At 39.6% G+C, this 16,410-nt stretch overlaps 1 protein-coding gene across 1 annotated transcript in view; it reads right to left on the bottom strand.

The window, feature by feature from the left end:
- Positions 1-780: 780 nt before the first annotated feature.
- LOC149847880 (uncharacterized) overlaps positions 781-16,410 on the bottom strand; it is a 35,957-nt gene continuing 20,327 nt past the window's right edge. The window contains exons 4-5 of the mRNA XM_090002572.1: positions 3,527-4,235; positions 781-1,400 (exon numbers count right to left, since the gene is read on the bottom strand). Coding sequence (XP_089858698.1) covers positions 1,343-1,400; positions 3,527-4,235 — 767 coding nt within the window. The 3' untranslated portion in view covers positions 781-1,342. The remainder of the gene's footprint in view (positions 1,401-3,526; positions 4,236-16,410) is intronic.

The raw sequence follows: 16,410 nt of genomic DNA, 5'->3' as shown, positions 1-16,410 counted from the left end.
TATACGATTTGCGTCTTGTGAACACAAGAGTTTCTGTTGTTATAGTGGTTTGAGTTGATGTCAAGGCCATCCAGCAGCAGATTGTCATAAAGATATGATTATCTTTTGGTGAAAGAGTTCATAGTCAAGGCATCTCTTCTAATGAATTAATCCTTCTTTGTTTGATCTACTTAAATAAAGTTCAATCTTAGATCGTTCTTATAAAGGACGTCGTTGTTAGTCATTTACCTGCATGCTGTGCAGAAGATCGATCGATTGGACGGATCTAAATTTGGGCTGTAATGTGAAACTGACTTAAATAGAGATTATTTAGGCCAGAAGCATAAATAGGTTGTGCAAGAAATTGCTATTAATTTATATGGGGAAAGTGTCTCACTCAACGTTTGTGGTATGTATGGTTGGAAGAAACACAGCATTATTTGCGGGTAAAAGTTCAAATACTCGTCTCCTTCACATCTGTCTACAGCTAGACATCAGATTAAGCATGAAGTTGAATGGCTGAGGTCGGATCTCATGTAGATAGGAGAGCAAATGATTAAATGCAATGGTTGATCCTCGTTTTCTTTATCTATTTTTTTTTTTTTTTGAGAATAAAAGAAGCCATGGCATATGCACTGATTCTCTTTTTTCAACAAAAAAGATATTCCACAAGCATTTAAGTAAGTGAAAGCTTAAAATGAAGTACTTTATTTCTGCCATTTTCGCTTTTGCAAAAACATGCTTTTGTTCTAGTTCCTTATTCCCTTGCTGCATTTTGAAGTTTTTCACTACACATTGTGACCGGAGAAAGAATAGTACTTTTCTAAATAACTTCATCTTACATGTCGTTTATCAAAAAAAAACTTCATCTTACATGTCATACGTTTACCACAACCATGATTGGCATATGAACAATCATTCAAGTATTCTTGGGTAATAACAAAGACATCACTTTTCCTGGGGATGCTTCAAAGAAATGATATCTTCCTTCTGTGGCATCTACTAACAGCACTTAAAAATGACCAATTTTTTTACAAATAGATAATTGGAGAAGGCTTCAATTGCAAGGCTTCTATGCAAGTTTCTAGCTGAAAAAGGCTTCACCATTGAGAGAGAGAGAGAGAGAGAAATGGTTCTCATTTGAATAGAAAAATTCCATAGTGTTTCATGTAAATAAATAATAACCTAAGGATGGTAATTAATAATTCCCATTAACAGATTCAGAAACCACAGAGAAACAGCAAACACTTGATGAGCAACTCATTGAGACCATTAGTTCTCCAGGTAAGAAGCTGAAACTCAAAGGATAAAAACGATGCAACTCACCTAAAATGTTCCTTGAATCCTTAGTTTATAGAGGCACCTACAAACTGAAGAACCTCGCTTGATTAACTCCGGCACCATGGTCGGAGGAGAGATTGCTGCAGTTGACAGAAACAGTGAGAGAAAGGAACAATTGCATATGAAGCATTCAAAAGAGAAACAAATCTTCTAATTTTAACTAAGTTCTACTAAAACCTCATGTACAGAGGCCTAATTTACGGACCCCACGTAAAAAAAATTCTAAATGGTTGTTTATTGATAAGCTTATAAGAAACTTATATTGTTTAAAAGAGTTTGAAAGTGACAGCATCAAGTATAATTCCATTCAAAGTGCATGATAATTCACAGTGGTTTCTCGAGGGTCGCATACTTATGGTATTCAACAAAGAGGGACTTACTCTCATTTCATTGCCATGTATGAAGAAAGCAACATTACGGTCCTGCTGAAGAAAAAGAGAGGAGCGGTCAGCAAGAATTGGGACATTAATGCGGGCATCATCACAGGTTCTGAGAGATCATTAATGGGGAAAATATGGAAATGGAAAAAAATGAATAGATTGTGTTCCCAAAGAATGAAGATACTGCTATTACTACCTTCTCCGGCGTAGGCGGTATCGGTGGTATCAGGAGATCTTACATGGAAATGTCAAGCATATCAGAAAATCCACACGCAAAGAGAGAGAGAGAGAGAGAGAGAGAGAGAGAGAGAGAGAGCTGCGGAATCGTAACGAAAAGAGGGAGGCAGAAAGACTGATTTAGAAAATTGAAAAAGTTGATAATGCGAATTTAGCGCATCTACCAAGGAATGTCATCAGACAAAATATATTGAGATAACGTAAGAAAGTAAAGCTTGGATCTTTTGACTTCTTCCCCACTTCTTCCCTTTGTCTTCTTGCATCTTGGCGAAAGGGGTGACCAAGCTGGATGAGACTGCAAAGAGATGAGAGGACCATAATGTGTGTGAGAGAGGCGGATATGCAAAGGTTTTCACTGAAATGCTTCCAGTAATATGAGACAAAGGCCTTGTTTCCACATCTGACTAGCTGAAGACAAATCCAATAATCTGACCAAAATTGAATGCCATTTTCTTGTTAAAAGCAGCCAAGGCATTGCCACTACGTTTTCAAAATCAAAAGTTAGTGAGGTTTGGTCTCAACATCTGTTATATTCATATGAAACTTTCTGCATCCAAAGAAGGGAAGACTACCAGTTAGACAGAAAAAACAATTTTCAATTATAAATTGTTCATCCGAGTATTGGGTTTTGCAAATATGAAACCATTAAGGTGATGCTGTTGGCTACTTGTTCCCTGCTTCCAGAGGGGGTGAGCACCTTGGAAAATGGATAATATGCAAAATGTTTTAACCAAAAAACTTTTGCAGTAAAAGGAGCAGAATGGCCATTGTTTTCCGCATTCGACTATCTGAACGCGGATAAAGCAATCGCGGCAAAGAACATTTTCAATTAAATCATTTTTCTATAAATGAGTTTTGGTGTCTGAAGATGAAACTGTTCGAGTAGTGAGTTTTGCAGACCTAAAGCCATAATGGTCATGCCATTAACTACTGTCGAAAAAGGAACGCGTTCTTGCTTCTGGTGGGGACAATCACTCTGAATACAGAATCCATATTCAATGAATGTTACGCGCAAACGTTTGGTACAAATTGGTCATGTTAGAGAAGTAAAACAAGATAGGTAACCAGACCTGGAAAAAGGAATATTCACAAGGGATTGAAGTCTTATGCGGATGGACACACTAAGCATCCGGCTACTGTGATTAACTGAAGGCAATATTTGTGCAACTTCCTCAACCTCCTTTTCATAAAACCACCTTGAAGATGAAGATGTTTTTCATATCATGCCCTCACAGCGTAATAAGGAAGAATTGGAATTGTTGAGTTATTACTAAAGTAAATTCCGAATAATGTACTCAGAGAAAATGTCAATTTTAAAAAAACTCGGGAAAAAGGCTAAACGGTACGTTTCTAATCTCTCAAGAAAGAGTGTCGGGATCGAGGGAAGAATTCCTCGGGTTAGTTTCTTATCGTGGAAGGATGGAAATGGCGACCCATGAGGCCATTACGGTGGCACTCGTTGAAGTCGATTGCGGCAGGGTTCATGTGAAAGCGACTTCTGTGTTTACGCCACCTAGGGTTTTGTACTTTCTTTCTACCTCTCCCCACCTCCCGTTCTCTGCTGATGAGCTTGAAATTGGTTCACATACCCGGCTGACGATGATGGAGACAAGGCCAAGTGGTTAAACGCTATTCCCTCACCATCTCCCCCTCCACCAACTCCTTGCTCGAACCCAGGGCTTCTGAACCGTGCAAGACCGCTATGTTCATAGTTCCTCATCATCTCTTGTTGCTCTCTAGCGGTCACCACAGCCGCAGCAGCGGCCATCTGTTCGGACTCCACAATCTGCTGTTGCTCCGTATACAATTGTTCCCTCGACGAGGGAACGAAACTCACCCCGATCCGAAGAGATCTGGAAGGCGCCGCATTCTGTTGGTAGTATTGCTGCTGCTGGTGTGCCGCGATGGCGGCAGCTTGAAGGAAGGAGGCTGGAAGGGGGCCTGTCATGCCTGAGGCAGCCATGTACCGGGAGAGCTCCGATCTGGCTGCAGCGAGGTCAGTTTGGAGCTGCTTAAGCTGGTGCTGCAGTAGCGAGATGATCCCGACGCACCCATAGACGGGGTCGCTGAGCCGAGCTTCGGCCTCGTAGGCAAGGGAGTTCACGGCGTCCTCCCGCTGGCGTGGGTGGAGCTCGTTGAGCAGCTTACTCACGTTGCTCGCGCCGAAGACCTTGTGGACATTGGCGAACTTCTGGGGGGTATCCGGCGGGAAGTAGGGAGCGAAGATGCACTCCGGCGTGCATTTACGCCTCAAGAACTTGCAGGCCGCGCAGGGGGAATTCGAAGACGACGATATTGCTGGCAGTATATTAAGAAAAAAAAATGAGAAGGAGAAATGAGTCAAATCACGAAGCGACGTTCGAGTCATAGCCCTTTCTCTTCTTTCTGTTATCAAGTGCTGAAAAAGCGACTGCTCCTTTCTGATTTTGGAAAAGGGCACGATCAGATCGTGAATGACAGATTTCCGTTTTACAGAAGTCGATTACGGTGTCAAATCCTGAACTTACGAAATTCATTTTCTCCTGAAAATTTCCTCCTCTTTTCTCTTTTCACGAAAATAGAGTGGACCAGAAGGAGAAAAGGAGAGAAAACAAGGACAGAAGATTTAAAAAGAAGAAGAAAGAGAATAGAGAAAGGCAAAACGACGAAAGGAAATCAAGAACAGCGAGAGCGTACCGTGCATGGAAAGAAGAAATACCGGATTCTCTCCTCGAACTTCCAAAAATTTTCCGATTCGATCCGCTATCTCACTCGCAAAACCGGATCTTGACCGAAAACTCTCGAGCAAAAAGATCGGCAGTAGTCACAGTAAATTGATTGGCTTGCTCGTGCAACTGACCGGCAAAGCAACTCCTGGTGGCTAAATTGATTGGAAAAACGCAGGATTCCCGATTTTCGTCCGACTTCGCTGCAAAATAACTCTTATTTTCTAAGATCTTACATGGGAGGAAACGTAATGACTCTCCTAAACTGGCCGCTAAGTCCAAATTTCTCTCTCCCTCTTCGGTAATCGGCCTCCGATCGTCCGAATCTGGACTTCGTTATCTTCTTTTCTCACGCTCCCGCTACTTGGTCGATCAGAGAAACTCCTACTCTTCGGTTTCGCCGATTGTACCGCTTCCGAAGTGTTTCGGCTCGTTTTTGCCTTCCGGGAATCGCGTCTTTAGCTGTTCTTCGGTCCTCTAGATCCGGTTCTCGCGTCGATTCCTCGATTGCCTAACCGTCTTTATCCAGGAAGCCAAAACCGTAGTCTATAAAGAAATAAACCACCATTAATCGTCTCTTCTACCGAAATTCCATCGAGAACATCGCAGAGATAAAAACAAAAAGACGATCAATTCTAAAACTAAAGGCAAAAAAAAGCTAACTTTATTACGCGATCAGAAGAGAGTGTGCTCGACGAAAAGCACGTTCTTTAGATCTCTCGTTTCGTCAGCGAGTGAGAGAAGGTCGACGAAACACTCTATGATTCGTTCCTACTTCTCAGTATAGCGATTCACGGTTTTTCTTCTCCTCTCTCGATTTAGGGTTCTCCTTCTTCTTCTCTTCTCTTTCTCTCTCGTCACATCCGCCCAGTTTGTATTGCAAGAGCAGAGTCCGGTTGCTCGGATCGGTATTTATAGCACGCCATGGAATGGATCTCCGAATTGGACCGTCCATTTCAAGGCCATTCCGGGTCCCTCCGTGAGCCGACCACTTCCCCCGGCGGTGTCCACAGAAATATTAGCATTGATATGGCCTTTTTCGTCAATTCTCCATGGTGCCGGATTTGCCGTGCGAAACATGAAGGCCATTTTTCTACCCTGACGTCAGGAAGGCCGGGTTTATCGCTGCCCACTTTTACGGCACCTTGTCCCCCAGATTCTCCGAAATGACGAACGCACCCCCTTCTAAAGTATTGGCCGTCATTGACCTGTGATTGTGCGGTGTCAGTTTCCAATACGCGGTCTGGTCATGCCAATGGATCGGATCTACAAATTGGTTCGTGAAGATTAATTTGCATTTGGTTCGCTTCAGTATCCGGAGCCTCCTATATTAGTTAACCCAATCTTGTCAGATTCCGCATTGGGCCTGAACCAATTTTCAAAACGATTTGGACTCTGAATCGAATCCAGCTTAATCAGCCAATCTTTAACCAGCAGATGACACGTGCAAGTGAAATATTAAAAAATATTTTAAACTTCCTTTAAAAAAAGATTATAAACCCTTTTTGAATTGATTTTTTCCCATTCCATATGGATTGAGTGATTGAAGCCAATTCGCACCGATTCTTACAACAATGGTTTGGATATATGGTTGTGCAGAACCCGATTTGAACTCGAGAGATCCGGATCAGATAAGGAAACTTTAACTGGTCCATCTACCTTGGCTTGGCTTACAAAAGAACAATTGAAGGGACGAGGGGGTATTTTGGTCAATTGATTGAAAAAGCGCAGTCGATCCTCCCAAGGGGGACACTGACCTGCTGTTCCCGGTCGCAGGTGTACCTGGGGCGTTCGAAGAGGCGGGAATTCTCAGGGTTTTCAGCGGTGACAAAACAACGTGGGTTTGCTCGCTTCCGATTTGTCCACGTCCTGTCCGTTCTTCCCTCTCTCTCTCTCTCCCACACCTCCCTGCTTCAAACTCTGTGGGAAGTGACTAAACCTTAAGTTCTTTTGCCCGAAGCTGTCAGCGGTCAGGCTCCGTCTGCCCTTTGCCCGATAGCGGCTCCGTCATCATCATCATTGTGACTTCCTCCCCGACTCCCTTCTCGATCGGCGTCCCCCCTTGCCGATCTTTTCAGTGCGCCAGGGACGGATTCTTGTGGGGCTTCTCTGTCTCGAGATAGTTCACTTGCGGTGGTCAAAGCACAAGTTACACGTAGTACATCAAAGTAAGAGCGGATAGCCGAATTGGAAGTTCCGGTACCTTTAGGTCTTTGAAATTTTATATTTTCAGGTTTTAACTGGGGGTGAAAAAACAGACAATTGAGAGATGTCAACAGAATGAATTCACATTATGGTTACCATAAGATCACGTTTGGGAGCAAGAAAAACTCATAGGAAAACAAATTACCTATGAGAAGTTTTGATATGATATTTTTTTTTAAATAAAAAGTTTTTACTTGTTTGGGTAAAATAAAAAAAGTAAAATAAAAAACCTTAAAAAAATGAGAGAGGAAGAGAAGACTGTGGTGGAACTTATTTAGCATAGTTTTTTGGGAGGTGGTGATGGTAAGATGAACAATAGTGAAAAAATCATCGTGAGGGCAGGTTGTAGTGTAACTTCTTCAGCACCATTTTTCAAGAGGAGAGTGATGGTGACGGGTGATAGATGGTGGGGAGGGCAGTTTTTGGAAAGGTGGGTGACGGTGGTGGTAAGATGGATGGTGGTGATGATGTTAGTGAACAATGATTGTGAGGGTGGTAGAGCTTCTCCGGTGCTGTTTTCTAAGAGGTGGGTGATAGTGATGGTGGTAATAAATGGTAAATAATAGTGGAGAGGGTGGTTTTTTCGAGAGGTAGGTAGTGATAGTGAGATGAATGGTGGGAAGTAGAAATCACCATTTTCTCTTTGTAGAAAACATTTCTCCACCTCTTTATAGAGAAATGTTTTCTATAGAAAAAAGTATACTTTTGAGAAAAAAATTCCCATAAAAAAAGTCTCTCTTGTTTGGATGCATTTATTTTCCATTTTTGGTATCACTTTTCATATATCTTTCCCACTACAAAATGTGCCCTAATAATAAGAAAGTGCAAAAGTTGATGCCAAGCCCTAAACATTTGGTGTGAGAGCAGAGTGCAAATAGCTTTTCGTTCAAAAACCTTTTATTTAGAAAAACTGTATATTCAATCAAAAAATCGAGGAGCTAATCTTTCTGAAGTGCTGACATAGGTGAAGTGTAAAGCATTTAGAAAGCATAAGAGGAAGCACCAACGGGGCTCAGCTTGTTTGGCAGTTAGTACAAGTCACCTTGTGTTGGGGGCGTTGCATCTTCAAATCCAAATGGTATGGTTGTATAACTGGTAGGGGTGCTTTCTCTGTAAAAAAAAAACATGAGAGGAAGCAAATAAAAGGCAATAATAAAGAAAAAGTAAGCAGTGATATGAAATTTAGTTAAAACTTGGGTTTTTGTTTAAAACAGATTTTATCTATGGAGAATATTCATAGACATGTAGATTTATAATTAAAAAAATGCAAATGTAAAAAAAAAAAAGTATAATCCTTCACAAAGGACTCCACACACCTAGTTAGGCGGCTTAGCTTAAGGCATTCAAGTTAAATAAAGAGAGTTTGGTACCATGGGTGTGTGTCCAAGGTCAAATCCCATTTCATGCTTTTGAAGGGAGCTTATGCTGTTTCAAGAAGCTTTGGTAACTATGGTACAAATATTTGGTCCATTGACCATAGTTTAGTCAAATTTAGCAAAAGATTTTGGATTAACAAAAAGAGCTGGATTTAACTCTAGAGTTTATCATTTAAATTCGAATTCAAATTCAAATCCAAATACATCCTAAGTGTAACCAATTACACTAATTGGAACAAGATCAATAATAGCTTTTACCCACTGCATCTGAATCCAACTCTCAAGATGATAATACCAGATACAATTATGTCATAATTCACAATGCTTACATCCAAACCTAATACAAACCATTTACATCCCTTGAGGAAGAGTGGAGAGTGAGGGCTTGATGTAAATCAGTTGCTCGATTTACGAGAAAACTATCAAACTACGACTACTTTGACCATTAATTTAAAAATAGCAAAAACTAAAAGAAAAATTCAAGAAATAAACTAAAAAAAGAAATGAATTGAAATAAACTGAAAATTAAGAATATTGGATTTCAAACTCAACTATGATCTTCATTATTTGCCCTTGTCATCTATATATAGATGAGATATTACAATCCCATATGACTCAGGTTTCCTGCATCAATTAGCACCTAACTAGGAAAGCAAATCCTAATCTTACTAAATTGTTAAAAATAGGATATTGATCAATTTCTTGGATCCAATATTCATTATAATGACCCAAAATAAGAAAATATTCAAATTTTATAAAATATGGATCTCAAATGTTCAAATGAATCATATGGACTCAAATATGTGTCATTCTGCTACTGCATCATTCTTCTTGATTTAGAGAAGACTTACCCTCAAGTCTGGTTTGTGTTTCTTCCAATTTCATTCCACCTTGCAGGTTATGAGCGCATAATATAGAACCGGATCACTTCAGTGTTCCAAAAATTGAATGGCACAAACAGGATCCATTACAAAGTCTATAAGGAAATCTGAAGTATGCTTCTCAAACCAGCCATAATCATGTGGACTTCTATACTGATTTGGATCAAATAGATTGAATATATCCAATACAGCTATACTCCAAAATATCCATCTGTCCATGCTCCACATGTTGTTGTTAAAGGTCTCTAATCAAAACCGCCACTTAAACTAGGTCTGGGTTGGGGAAATCAGATATGAGGGACTTTTGCATCCGAAAACAAGGTTTGGTTTAAGAGGATTCACTAGAAGGTATACCCAATGGGTTCTGGGTATTAAGACATGGGAAGATTTATTTTGATTTGGATATAACTTATCTGGGTTTAGGTCTATATTGGGTTTATTTATAAATTCAGTAATGGATTCATCAGGAGATTTTGGATCCAAATCTAGAATAACTGGATCTAGGCATTGAAAGGGTTTGGAACAAGTTCTACATAGAGTTCATTTGGGCTAGGTTCTATAATAAGGTATCATCTAACTTGGTTTGGGTATGTTTTCGATCAAAAGTAAAAAGTAGTCTCTGTAAACCTGACCTGCATCAATTGTTTTATCTTGACCCAGTCTGACATTCCTTTTAGACCTTTGCATCCACCAGTGACTTGCACGTCCATCCACCATCATTCAATTATCTCGTAAAATGAAATAGTGGCTAGGAGAACTTTTCGATTCTTCAGGATTTGATGTTGCTCAAAGATCTGCTTTATTACTTGAATCCAATTAAAGAATGCATTTGGACCGTGTTGGCCTATGAACTTAAGAATATCTAACTTGTCACCATATTCAATACAGATCCAATATTCTAATAATTGCTTTGTAGATCTTGATGAATGTTTAGATCCTAGAACTTGTGAGTCATTTTTTGTTTGGGATAAGGTTGGGACATGTGGATTTGGACCTGCTCAGTCAACTTTATGATGGAGTTGGACCTTCGTAAGAATGGATCTTGGGGATTGTGGATTTTTTTTGGGTTTCAGATTGGGTTGAGGTTTGTAGATTTAGGATCAAGACGGTGCTTGGACAAGTAAGAGGATGAGTTTGCATAGGATCCAATTGGTTTAAATTGGGATTTGGATCATAGTGAATTGGCTTAGATTGGTTTCAGAGTCGGTTTAGGTCCAAAATAGAGCTTAAGGTCAGATTTGGGTCCAACCTAGCTAAAGGTTAAAGGGTAAAAAGGGTTTGAGAACCAAGTTCCTATACGATTAAGAGAGCTAGGAATCGATGGGTCGAACCGATTTTAGAGATAACTGGTTGAAGGACCGCCAACTCAGTTTGTTGACTGCCACAGGTGGTGGCTGGCAGTGGGTTGAAGCTCACCACATAGCACCGAATATTGGGCTAAAGGTCGACTGTCCTTCCCAGCCTCGTTGATATCTGCCAACATGCACTCTGACCAATTGGAATTGGAAAGGAGAGGAGGTGGGGAAGTATCCGGCAGACGGTTTGGATGTTTGCTGATCTTAATGCGATGATGATGGTGCACTGACCAACCTCTAGCCAAAGGATGGAGTGGATTCAACTTACTCTTGCAGGTGGTACAACGGAATGGAAGATCCACTGGTAATGGCATTTCTGATGATGGCAGCTATGTGTTAACATTGTGAAAGATAATATGGCCATGTGTTACCAAAAAATTTATCAGCAAGTTGCCTCGATTGTTGCAGATCTGAAAAATCCATTGGGGAGTCTTATATTAACCTTGCTTCGGTCCCATGTAGGGATGGAAGTGGACCGGGAGAAAGCGGGCCCCTGCCCCGCCTCTCCCCGGGGATGAAGGGTATGAAACGGGGATGGAGGCGGGGACGAAAGTTAATTAAAATCCATCCCCGTTCGGGGATGGAGGCGGGGATGGACATACACTTTTCCCCGCCCCGCCCCATCCCGTCCCGTCCCCGCTACTTTTCCCCGCAATAGGCCTGCCCCACCCCGCCCCATCCCCGTTTGAACCGGTGATGGAGGACATGAAACGGGGATGGAGGTTAAAATCCATCCCGGTGCGGGGATGGAGGTTCTAATCTTGAGGCGGGGCGGGGGTGGAGGCCTTGTCCTCCGCCCCGCCCCACTGCCATCCCTAGTCCCATGTGTGATGCCACTCTCAAGTTTATCCATGGGTGATTGAATGCCTTGAATAGAATCGAGGTGATGATCCCATGCTCTGATGATGTAAATCAGTTGATCGATTTATGAGAAAACTATCTAGCTACAACTACTCTTCCGATTAACCTAAGAAAATCTAAAAATAGCAAGAAATAAATAAAAATTAAAAGAAATTAACTAAAGCACGAAATGAATTGAAATAAATTAAAAATTAAAAGCATTGGATTTCCACTAGTCAACTCTGATCTTCTTTTCCCTCACGTCTATATATATAGATGAGATATAACAATCCCAGATAACTCAGGTTTCTTATCTAAATAAGCACCTAACCAAGAAAGCAAATCCTAATCCTACTAAATCATTAAAATAGGATATGAATCAATTTCTTAAATTCAATATCCATTACAATGACCCAAAATAACAAAACATCCAAACTAAAAAAAATGGACCTCAAATGATATAATAGACCATGTGAAACAGGATATGTGTCGTTTTGCTCCTGCATTAGGACTAAATTGCTATTTCACTTAAATCGGGGATAAGAAATTCATTAAGTTTCCAAGGGTCTTTGTTCACCTTATATTACAATTTAGGCTCTACTTGGGAGCCTAGAATAGGAGGTTTGTTGCAGTTTTCCCCAGTGCTCTTATGCTATGCACTATTTGTGGGCAGTGGTGTTGCCAAAACACTGCACTGGAGTTAGCAACCCCAAGGTCACGCTTCAATACCAAAAGCATTTAGGGTGTTAGTAAGGAATCGCTGGTTCACGTCTTAGGGTCTTAGGGTCACGTTTGGAAGAGAGAAAAACTCTGATAGAAAAAAAAAATTGGCTATGAGAGGTTTTTATATGAGAAATTTTTGAAAAGAAAGTTTTTCACTTGTTTGTGTAGCATGAGAAAAACAAAGTAGAAAAAATGTGAAAAAATGAAAGAGAGGAGGGTGGTTATGATGGTAGTGGGTGGCGGTGGTGGTGGGTAGTGTATAAATAAAATTTCTCTTATTAGGAAACATTCCTCCACCCCCTCCCTCCTCATGGAAGAACGTTTCCTATCAAAAAGTATACTTTTTAGAAAAACTCTCTCAGCTAAAAAGTCTCTCTGGTTTGAAAGGGTCAGAAAATCTGTACGATTTCTCTATTTTGCATCATTTTTCTTACATCTTTTTGGATTCCAAATGTGTCCTAAGAGCGACCACTTTTTTTCAAAATGCAGAAGGTTGGGATCATCTCTAGTCCACCCCTTCTCAGCACCTTGGAATACAAAATAGTACACTTAATCTCCATCCACCTGAAATTTCCTCAAGCCCTTGTGCATAAGAAAATTTGGATCTCAAATATGATTAGTGTCTCACTCCATTTTGTGTCTTGTATTTATTTGTTTTTTTTTTATAGAGAAAGCTGAGATTAGGCAGACCCCTACTCAGTTATACAACCTTACATTTGGGGTACGAACTTGCAACCTCCCAACACAATGTGACTTGCACCAACTGCTCCCGCCACACAAGCAGAGCCCCTGTTGGTTTAATTTCTTTTGTTTATTACACAAGAAAACCAACCATTAAAATAGTCCTACGGTCCATATGCTCTAATTAATGGCATAAAATCCTGAAGCTGCCACTCTCATCTCTCAGAAGCCTGCTGTTTTGTTTTGTAACAAGGGACGCACAGTCTAGGTATCGAACTCTCCTGTTATCCAACTTGAATGTCTTTTTTTTCTTCTAAAAGGCAAGATGGGGTTAGCCAGACCCCCCACCAGTTATTATTCAACGTACCAGTGGAGTTTGAACCTGCAACGTCTCGCCACAAAGCGACTGCACTGACAGTTCCTACCAACCACGTGGAGCTCCCATTGAAAAAAAACTTTGAGGGCTTACCCCTCAATCCCAGAGAGTCGCCAAGTGTGCAGAGCTCTTTTTTTTATTATTACTCAAAGAAACCACATCAAAAACCTGATCGTGCTGGTTTAGCCTGCCATACATTTATGGTCGTTATCATAAAGATGTAAAACTCTGTAGTTAGAACCCCTCACTTCCAAGACTTATTCTGGGTGTCGGCTTGCATAGGGAGTGACACCCGCAGGGTTTCACAAGAACCGAACCCTGATTGTCCATCTGCCAGCTTAAGGCTCAACCCGCGAAGCAGGTTATATGTTCTCTCCAAAACACGCAGGTGCGTGTTCTCGGGTCGGAATGAGCGCCATGTATGTAAGCATGTGAGGCTCATTTCTCCGTGTGTGTCGGCATCACTTAGCATCGAAGTCTCGTGTGTTTGCAAAGACTTAAGTACCCTTTCCCGCCATTAGCGTCATGAAACAATGTTTTGAGTAAAGGATAAAAATGTCCTCTCGCCAGAGTTTGCAAATACTTAAGTACCCTTTCCCGACATTAGCACCATAAAACGATGTTTCGAGTAAAGGACAAAATGTCCTCCCTCCAAAAAGGGTTAAAATCATCATCGTTTTCACCCTAAGGAGTAAACTTATCTGCTTTAACAGGAGCTCCTCGCAATATGTCATCCTAAACGTTTCGGATCACCCTTTGAAGACACACCATCTGCTGTAACAGGAGTTCCCTTTGACAACTCAGCCTTTGCCGTCGTCTGCTGCCGCCAGAGCACCCTTTGTCGTCGTATGCTGCCGTTGGAGCATAGTCGGAGCATCGTTGCCACCATCGACTGCATCTACTTTTTAGGTGTTTCTCCTCCACTGTCGGATTAGCAAAACTTGTGTCCTAGAAGGTGAGTTTTGTGTAAGTTTTCGTTATGTAAACAAATCGATTTGTAAATCTGAATGTAAAATCTTACAAGTGCTTATATTATACATGCTAAATAACACCTATTTTCATACTGAAACAAGAGTCGTGAAAGGCAACGATATGTACTTATGAAAGCTAAATTTCTACAACGACTTATAAGTTTGAAATTAACAAAGAGTTATACATTTAATACAGTAGTGATTTGTTCGATGCAACAACGATTTATACATTTGAAGCAGTAGCGAATCTAGCGATTTATGATTTATGATTTATGATTTATGATTTATACATTTAAAGCAACAACGATTTATACATTTAATGCAGTAGCAATTTATAATTTACAACGATATGTACTTATGAATGGTTCGATTTCTACAACGATTTGTACATTTGAAGGAGCGCTTTGTACGTTCGATGCAGCAACGATTTATACATTTGAAGAAGTAGTCATGTGTATTTATGATTTATGAAGTTACCACAATTTGTACTTAAGTTTGCTAAATCATACTACGATGTTTACTTAGGAAGCCAAAATGTGACAACGATATCTATTTATAAAGGTTGTGATTTGTACAACGATTTATACGTTTGAAGCAGCAACGATTTATACGTTTGATGTAGTAGCAATGTGCAATTATGAAGTTACCTCGATTTGTACTTAATTTTGCTAAATCGTACTACGATGTTTATATATGAAACTAAATATTACGATAGCTTATAATGTTAATGATTGTTTAACAAATGTGATAATTTGTAATAATATATACTTGGGAAAGCAGTTGTAACATACAATGATGCGGTTAAATTTATGTGTTGTGCAAGTCAGCAATGACTACAATTCGTAAGACAAGAAAATCTTCTCCGTTTGAGGGCATGACTCTTGAAGAAATCATCCGCCAATCCGATATATGTGAGGGTTATGTAAAGAACATTGAGAATGAAAAAGACAGGAACAAATTGTTGGATATTTATTATGCGGAGCCTGATCCTTTAGATATTGAAGATGAGAAAGATGAGGAAGAACTAAAGATGAAGAAGAAGAATAAGAAGGATGACGAAGAGAAGTAAGCAAAGGAAGAAGGCGGAGGAGAATGAAAACTATGCGCACTTATGAGGCAAAAGGATTTCTTCTTGCCGATCATACAAAATTAAATCTAGATGCACATCATTCTTCATGTTATCTGTCATGATTATCAGTTGCATCATACTATACTATGCATCGAGTTGTTATTTATCGTGACAATAAAAGAAACGACTTATTGTATATGTGTGTTGACAATAGCAATTCAACAGACAATGATTTAATGACATCTACGATGTTGCAAAGCGATTTCAATTTTAATTGCTAAATGAATAATGATTTGAATATGCACATCGCCACCGCAATCATGCAACAATGTAAATAGTGTGTTAAATACAAATATCATACAAATCGATACTAGAAAACACATAGTATGTTACAAATCGATATACATATCGTATAATATATTACAAATCAATATTAACAAATAAAACAATATCTCGCAAATCGATAGTATGTTACTACAACTGCGATTTACATCATACTATTCCAATATTTTTTATACAAAGGCAAATCATTGTTGCTTACATAGACGTCATTGTTTAAATCACAAACATTACAATCAGAATCCAGGTCTCACAAGGCATAGCGATTTTTGACAATGAGCGGGATATGAAACTACGTTTCTTTTACAAATGAATGACACATATTTTTGTAACAAAGGAAAATCATTGTGGCGATTTATGATTTATACATTTAATGTAGTAGAGATTTATGATTTATAAAGTTACCAAGATTTGTAATCAAGTTTGCTAAATCGTACAACGATGTTTAATGTAGAAGTCCAAATGTTACAACTATATGTACTTATAAACGGTGTGATATCTACATCGATTTGTACGTTTGAAGCAGCGATTTGTACATTTAAAGCAGGAACCCTAAAACCGTTAATGCCTAAACCCTAACCCTAAAACCTAACCCTAAACCCTAAACCCTAAACCCGAAACCCTAAAACCCGAAATCCTAAACCTAAATCTAAACCCTTAATATCTTACTAAACCCTAAAATCCGAAATCCTAAACCTAAACCCTTAATATCTTACTAAACCCTAACCCTAAACCCTAAACCCTTAATATCTTACTAAACTGTAATGCTAAACCATAAACCCTTAATATATTACTAAACCTTAAACCCTTAATATATTACTAAACCCTAAACCCTAAACCCTAAACCCTTAATATATTACTAAACCCTAAACCCTTAATATCTTACTAAACCCTAACCCTAAACCCTTAATATCTTGCTAAACCGTAATACTAAACCATAAACCCTTAATAT

The sequence above is a fragment of the Nuphar pumila genome, chromosome 1 (assembly GCF_984573655.1).
Source record: "Nuphar pumila chromosome 1, dmNupPumi1.hap1.1, whole genome shotgun sequence".
Taxonomy (NCBI): Eukaryota; Viridiplantae; Streptophyta; class Magnoliopsida; order Nymphaeales; family Nymphaeaceae; genus Nuphar; species Nuphar pumila.
Note: the sequence above shows the minus strand (reverse complement) of the source record. Positions and strands in the feature narration are given on the sequence as shown.